Raw genomic sequence first — 7,811 nt, 5'->3', positions numbered from 1 at the left:
GAGAGAAGTTTAAGAAACTCAAACGTGTTTCCTCAACTCTAGTTATCATTTCAGAAAAGTGCGCTCAACACGAAAGGTAACTTCACTGTTCTGGTTGACTTCTGCTCCATGGCCGAGATGCGCCACCAGCTGCACACCAGATCCTGACTGAAGTTGCGCTGCCGTGCCAGGCCGCCCTGGACCCACAGCCTCACCTGCTTTTAGGATGACACATTGCAGAGCAAAACCAGACTTAAAATCTCACTCGCTTTGCCCAGTGCTGCGTTGGCCCCAGCATCATGCTCCGCGTGTCCAAGTGGAGACAAACCCACGTCACCCTATTGCTGAACGGCTAACGCACGGAACAGCTGGGCGCTCGCTCTGCATTTTATGAGTAAGTCTCAGAACGATCCGACAGATCAACCTCATCATTTTTCTGGATTCCTTTGTCAGAGCACAGGAGTTGTTACCCAAACATACCTGCTTGGTGAGTTTTGGGGAAGCCTCGGTTCTCCAGCCACTCAGCCCCCAAAGCTGGGCTGCCAGGGGGCTCTGGGGGCCCCCACTTTGTCTCAGCGCAGAGCTAGGAAAGCATCACACAGCGCATTGGTAACTCAACTTGTACAGCAGCAGGGCTGCCCGTTAGCAGGCCCGCAAAGGCTTCACTACCTACCTAGTCCTCTAGCTCTTGTAGAAGCCTGAGGGGCAGCTAGTAACACCAACTGTTTCTCTTGGAAGATTACACACTGATTAATAGTTCACAGAAAATCTTGAAGCCAAGGCCCACCTCTGAAGACATCCCCAAGGACAGCTGGAATATGCAGATACCACATACCAACAACCCAGAAAATCTTTATTGAAAATTACGCCAAGGTCACATCCGCATCTTGGGGATGGAAGAAACTAGAACAACCTCTAGGAGTTGGTCTACAACTTAGCCAAAGAAGGGTTGGTCTGCACCTTAGTCTTGCATAACTGTAAATCTTGTAACTATGCTGTCAGTAGCTAGATTGCAATAACAGTTTACTTTTCCCTTAAACACTTGTTTATCAACAAAGTAATTTCAGAATAACCAGCCGATGCCAACGAGTCCCATTCTTATAGGCATGCTTATAGTCAAACCATACGTGCCAGATTGCTTTCATAGCACCTAGCACTCAAAGGGTCTTTTGGTTTTTTGTGGGTTTTTTTTTGTTGTTTTTTGGTGGGTGGTGGTTTTTTTTTTTGGTTGGTTGGTTTTTTTTTTTGGGTTTTTTTTTTTGGTGTTTGGGGGTTTTTTTTAGAGGGTTTTTTTTTCTTTTTTTTTTTTTTTTTTTAAGGAGCTGGCAGATGCCTGTATGAGTTGCAGCAACTCGCAGGCAGCATGAGAGAATATTTTTAGGGATCAGCATTAGTTGGAGATTTCGTGAGCTGCAGCAGTGATGGCAGAGGACCCTCCTGGGCTTCCTGTGAACTTGAGCCAAGCAGCCAAGGCAACAGCAGCAGCGCTACAAACGGCGAGCTCCAAAGTGACACTATCCAGAACACTGCAATAGTTTCAGCACAGAATTAGTAATTCTAGGCTGGAAAGTATACATGAGATGTTCCGAGGAGATGGTGAGACTGCTGGTGCCTCCAAGTGGACAAATGGAGTTGGAGACACCACCAGTGCCTTGAGATATCCACGGGTGCAGTTCAGGGAGCTGCTTTAGGTGCCCCTTGCTCAGCACTGCTGTTCTGGTCAGCCAGCAGGTACAACACACACAGCTCACCCATCTCGTCACCTCAGCAAAGAAATCCACATACGTGTCAAAAAAAGGAGGCTGAAAACAATTCACTTCCACCAGCCCCAGGGGCAAACCCAGGGGGCTTCACCACGGAAAGGCCAGTGGCTGCTGCTGGCTGGCAGGTGGACAGGGCTGTCCCCCCGCAGTCCCCATCCCTGGTCCCCATCACACACTGCCCCAGCAGCTGCTGATCTTAATGCAGGTATAAACTTCCACAAGCACATCCAGGCTCTGCAGGGGCAAACGTGTCAGCACCTTGATGGAAGCAGGGGCTAAGCCCTGCATTTCAGAGCAAAGTTAATGCTCCAGTCTTCATATTCCTCCTTTTCACTCTTACGTGCCATGTTAAACCTTGTGATGGTCATACTGACCTCCCTGGGCTTTTGATTAAGGCCAGCAGAAAATATTTCTAATTAAACTGTAAACCTAAGTGTTAGCATGGCATCAGATCAAGGAGAACATTTATTATTGCTCTGCAAGGGAGAGAGAAGCTGGAGACAGCAGGTAGGGAGGAAAAGCACCAAAGCCCAGCCCCGGTCTGCAGAGGATCCCATTCAGTGGCTCATACCGGAGGAGCTCAAGGACCCTCAGCACCTCTTAGGGCTTTTATTTCAAACCACAGTGCCAGCAGTAAAAACGTGGGCTACACCTGAAAACGGAGCGGTCTTTTGCAGAAGAGATTACCTACAGGTAGGCGAGCTTGGCAGAGGTGAGGAACGACCACCATCCAAGGTGGTCACAATTTCCATTCCTGATCTTTAATTCTGATACTAATCCTTATATTTAATCTGAACATTAACAAATTATTTTCAAAATACTTATCTGGAGATGGAGGCCCACTGGCTTCCTGCAGCCAGAGCTGAGGCCATGGAGGTGGCCAAGGGTCTGCAAGAGGAGCAAAGAGGGTCAGGCATCAGAAAAACTGATGAAGGCTGCCCATGCTGAAGGTGACCCAGACCCCAGGAGACCCAGTGGGGCATTTCCCTGGAGAAAGCAGCCTTCTAAACTTTTAGGGAATAAAAATCTCAGGTGAGGGCACAGTGTTTTGTTGCCATGATCACTGGAATAGTGACTCATCCCTGGAGAAGCACATCAGGGACATGACACCCTTGTCCCCGGTACCCAGCACCATGCAGGACTGGCAGGGGAGGGAGGTGCACTCACAGCCAAGGCAGAGATGACAGCAACCAAAAAAGAAAATGAAAGGTGTAGCACTTGGTTGGACCCCACATCTCCTACACGTTAAGGCAGACAGATCCAGTCCCTCCTACAAGCAGAAAAACCCAAGGCAAGCAACAATTTAGCAACAGCTTTTACCACTTACCTAGCCCCTGCTTTCATGCAGTCCCACTTCTGCAGATGGGAACAGGACAGGAGTCACCCCAGAGAAGCACGAAGTTAACACAAATACATGTATTTTGGCTCTGCAGCTTCAAAACTCTGAATTTACAGTGTTTGAAAGGTTCTTTGCTTCAGGGCTCCTGAACTTCGGCAATAGATCTAAATCCACTGTGCTCTCATCACCCTTGCTGATGGGCAAGAGAAGCCGAGGTGGAAAGGAAATAGGGAACAATGGCATCAAAATAAGATTTATTATTTAGAACTGAGATTTGGAAGAGACAGACATGGCAGGTAACAACAAAACAATACGCCAGGCTCCAGCTGCGAGAAAGGATGGTACTGAAAGGTTTAGGGGCAAATAGAAATTCTTATTTCTGCAGTATCAAAAACAAGAGTGAAAAGGTCAGAATGTCGTGGTCTGCAACTAAGGGGGAAGCAACCAAGGTCCTTGGGCACGTAGCACAGCAGCAGAGGGCTGGAAGAGTTTGGGGCCCAAACGTAACATAACAGCAAGAGCAGCACTCTTTCCCACTCCTTAGGAACAGTGCTAAACCCCATCTTTCTAAAAAAAAAAAAAAAAGTTGAGTAGTCCTTTATAATAAACGATTACTCATGAGATTATTGCTACAAACTACTCTGCACACCACCTCAACCCAGGAGACAGTTCAAACCCATCGTCAGTGAATCAAGAAAAAGAAATCTCCCACTACATAATTTTAGCTTGTTGAAGGCACTTTAAAGTGTTTTAAAAATTGCTCCAATTACCGACTCATCTGTAGAAGGATTTTAGTCTTACATTTAAAATCAGAAGTGACTCGAGAACTGTATTTAACTCTGGCAAGAAAATGCGGCCGGTCTATAAGAAAAAGAAAGAGGTAAAAAGGGAAGTGACAAGTACAAACTTACTCTCCAGTGAAGTCTCTGTAGGTTTCTTTACTCGATTTAAACGGATTTAAAATAGAGTATAATCTTTACAAAAAGAACTGTGAGAAATTTAAATCGAATTGTAACTTATCTTCTTTGTACTAGAATTTGAACACATGGGCCTAGATCATCTTTTTGAAAATTACTTGAATTACAATTAATTGTGTAAAACAAAAAGTATTTGAAGGAGTGCCTCCTCCTCCTCCTCCTCCCTCTTCTCCAGCCGCTGCTCACGGGAACCTGGCTCACAACAGAAGGGAACAATTTGGAACAAAATCCTTTTCCCCCAAAATAATTCTCCTTTATTTTTTTTTGCATAACATTTTTGTATTTCCAACTATAAATAAAAAAATGATTAGAAAGAAGTTACAAAATTGCGTTGAATGGACCAGAACAGCACAGAATTTCTCACACATGATAAATCACTTCCCATCTTCCTCTTCCTCCTCCTTAGCCGTGGCAGGGCCTCGCGCTTGGCACCGTAGCTGAGGGGGCCACGCGTCAGTCGCTGACGATCTCATTTTCAGAATCTAAAAAAAAAAAATCCATATATGGATTTCACATATACGAAAACCCAAACAAAACCCAACGGGCCACCCATCGTGGGCCCACAGTGCACAGAAGATGCTTCTGCCAGAGTGTGCCAGGCACTGTGTGTATTTTGGGTACCGCAGGGAAACAGAAACCAAAATCCTCTGTTAAACACGTCACCTGTGGCGTGTTTATGTTGGTGGCAAAACCTTAAGCACCTTGTGGAGTCACTCAGACTGGAGCCCCAGTTCCCGCAGGGGAAGAGCTGGTCTCCTGGGAGGCAGCAAAGACGCCCAGCGCTTGTCTCAGTTTATGGGACTCTATAGGAAGCAGGGATGCCATGCCCATACCAGCAGAACACCAGGCAGGGATGGGAGTCATCAGGCTCCATCACCCTTCGCAGACCACGAGACAAGACTGCCGGCCAGACGTGAAAGGGTACAGGGATGCCAAGGGCTTGAAATGACAGGAACAGAATAAAATGCAACGAGGGAGCTGAGAACACAGCACAGCACAAGGATGAAGCAGTAGCAACACAGGGAGCCACCGTGTGCCCCGCCGGTATGCATCGGCTCCACTGGTGACATGCTCACGGTGACATGCTCACGGTGACATGCACTTTTCACTCTACGTACAGAAACATGCATACTGTTACTGGATTGCAAGCATATACGAGTTTTACATCGCGGACAGTGTGCTAAATACTTTCATAAAAAACGCAGCGAGGCTTTTAGAACAGCCGGGAAGGCGAGGGACAGCAGGGCAAAGCACACTGTGCAAGCAGATACTGTGTCTGGCATAGCTCCTGGCGGGTCCCTGTGGTTTAGGCTTTTCTTTTATCAAATGCGGTCCCAATTTTCTCCCTCTCATGTTTCTTGCTCTGCCTGCTTTTAAAGGAAGCAAAATCCTGTCTTGATTGTAATTCCTGCCCAAGCTTCCAATCAACATCAGTTCTGCAGATCCACCACCATTCCCAACATCAGCTTGCTATCGATAACCAGCATTTGGCACAGAAGCTCATCCAGGATACCAAGACAAAATTCACTATCTCCAGGTAACAGGGAAAAACCCTTAAGCCTGCAGTGGGCCTGACCCAGGGTTACGCTGCAGGTCAGCCACAAAGCCAACACCAGAGCAAGCTCTCCAGGTGCCTGGCTCTTCAATACAAACACCCTCAGATGCTCAGGCCACGTCCCAAGGACAACGACCTCCTGAAGTCAGTTGGAAGTTTCAAAAACAGCCAACAGCACCGACGAGATCAGTGAACTCGAGTCACACTGAAAATTTTCTCAGTGCTGGGGAGAACTACGGGAAAAAAGGCAGCGATGGCAGGTCGTGTAGCTGCTCACCAACGGGGAGAAAGACACTCGGTATAGCCCGTCTAGCCTGATAAACAAAAATTGGATGCTGAGGAAGTTTCTACCTTTCTTGCAAAGTAATTAAAAAAAACAACACATGAGTGAATGCTTATGTCAGACCTAAAGAACACCTATTTGTGAAGGACTGGCACCTGGCTACCCCAATAATGAACAGCAAAGTATGGGGATCTTCCCCTTTCCTAGGGAAAAAAAATAAATATCCTAACCTCTCCTTCTGCCTTGCTAAATGTGCACAGGCTAAACAAGCGCCGTAAACCCATCCAGTGGCACTACATCAAAAGAAATTAACCCAAGCTTCCCCTGCTTGCCAGACTTTGAAAAACCAAGAAGTTGTCACAAGAATTTCACCATTATAACAGCTACTTTATCAAAATCGTAGGTCATCTCCTATGCATAGCATCTCCACAGTTACCAAGCAAAACCTAAAGCTTCCTGAGGCTTTGTGTGTGAGACTGAGGGCTGGAATTACACAGCCTCTGAACTCTTCATGTGAAAGTTATTTCAGGGGAGAAGTTTTATAGTCAAATATAATTCCAAGTGTTTATATCAACAACCTTCATAGTACACTACAACTACCACTCAAAAAAGAGCAGAAAGGACCATATAGTTTACAAAACTCGCTGCCTCCTGGTATAACCTTGACTTTCAAATGAATCAGTTATAAGAAATCTATTTACCAGCACAGCTAACATCAGCATCACAGCACATCCAAATCGCTCTGAGCAACAAATTCTTTCATAATGCAGAATCTGTAACCTGACAGCTCCTAAAATCCATTTTATTATGTTGCATTTCTGGAGCTTATCTGCATTAATAAAAGAACCGGCATGGTCAGGGCTGGAACATCACCTTCCCGCTGCATCTGCAGGGACGGCTCCACAAACAGGTCTACCTGAAAGAGCAAGTATTGTCCCAGTCAAGTGTCACCGACATGTATAAACCAACACAATTCCCATCTGATCAACAGTTCATTTTAGTATTACATGAACAGAACAATAATTGTATTTACTGGGTTTCTTCAGGAGAACCACCACAAGGCTCAGCATGCCAGGCAGCTTGCCCAAACACTCCACTGAAGCTCAGCCCGCCAAAGTGCCAGCCAGCCACCGGCCACCACCACAGACCAACGAAATGCTCCTCAAGGATGCAATCGATATACAATCAAATAACCATAGCAAGACATTACATGTGATTATGGTTTTGCTGTTTTATACATTCACTCCCACAGCAAGATATTCATCCATCTGTGGCAGCAAAGAGCACGCGAACTCCCTGCTCATAAACTCTGCAAGGACACCTTGCTCATCTTCAGCAACCACAAACTTCTCCAGCACAACCATCCTCCATGAAATCACCAGAAACTGGGGGCTGAGAAGGGGAAACAAGGAACCAGAGAGTGCAAGGAAATGTTACCGAGGTATTAAACAACAGTCATGAACTATTTAATGTGTGATCTCTGCCTCCAAGCCAACACTTTCAACAGCATCTGTTGAAAACTCAGGTGGGGGCTCGTCGGCAGCAAGGCAGAAAACCAGGGAGGTTTTTGCCATACTGGCTAACACCCGAGATATCAGTCTTACTCAAAAAGACACAAACCCTTTGCTTAATTAGGGAGACGACAACAGGGAAAGCAATGCTGAGGTCACATCATTTCAGAAGGAAAAATTCTGACTACACCTCCCCAAAGAAAACTTCCAAAGAATGTAGGACAACGGATGTTTTTCCTGCTCAACCAGGCGCTAACTGAACAATACTGACACAGACACACCAAGCACTAAGTCCATGGGGCTTGCCTGGAAAAACCTGGAATGTTCTCAGAATTGAAAATAGCGTGCTGGAACCACACGCACACACACACAAAAGCAGCAGCTTGATGGGAAAGAACAACTAT

At 46.2% G+C, this 7,811-nt stretch overlaps 1 protein-coding gene across 2 annotated transcripts in view; it reads right to left on the bottom strand.

The window, feature by feature from the left end:
* Window positions 1-4,288: 4,288 nt before the first annotated feature.
* The window catches only part of WNK2 (WNK lysine deficient protein kinase 2), a 112,408-nt gene continuing 108,885 nt past the window's right edge, over window positions 4,289-7,811 (bottom strand). Inside the window, exon 29 of one of the 2 annotated variants that reach the window (XM_040592363.1) lies at window positions 4,289-4,540. In XM_040592363.1, the coding sequence (XP_040448297.1) occupies window positions 4,433-4,540 (108 nt within the window). In that variant the 3' untranslated portion in view covers window positions 4,289-4,432. The remainder of the gene's footprint in view (window positions 4,541-7,811) is intronic. The other variant, XM_040592365.1, reaches the window with a different exon arrangement.

This window comes from Falco naumanni, chromosome 4, assembly GCF_017639655.2.
Source record: "Falco naumanni isolate bFalNau1 chromosome 4, bFalNau1.pat, whole genome shotgun sequence".
In the NCBI taxonomy this organism is placed as follows: domain Eukaryota; kingdom Metazoa; phylum Chordata; class Aves; order Falconiformes; family Falconidae; genus Falco; species Falco naumanni.
This window is presented reverse-complemented; position numbering and strand designations above follow the sequence as displayed.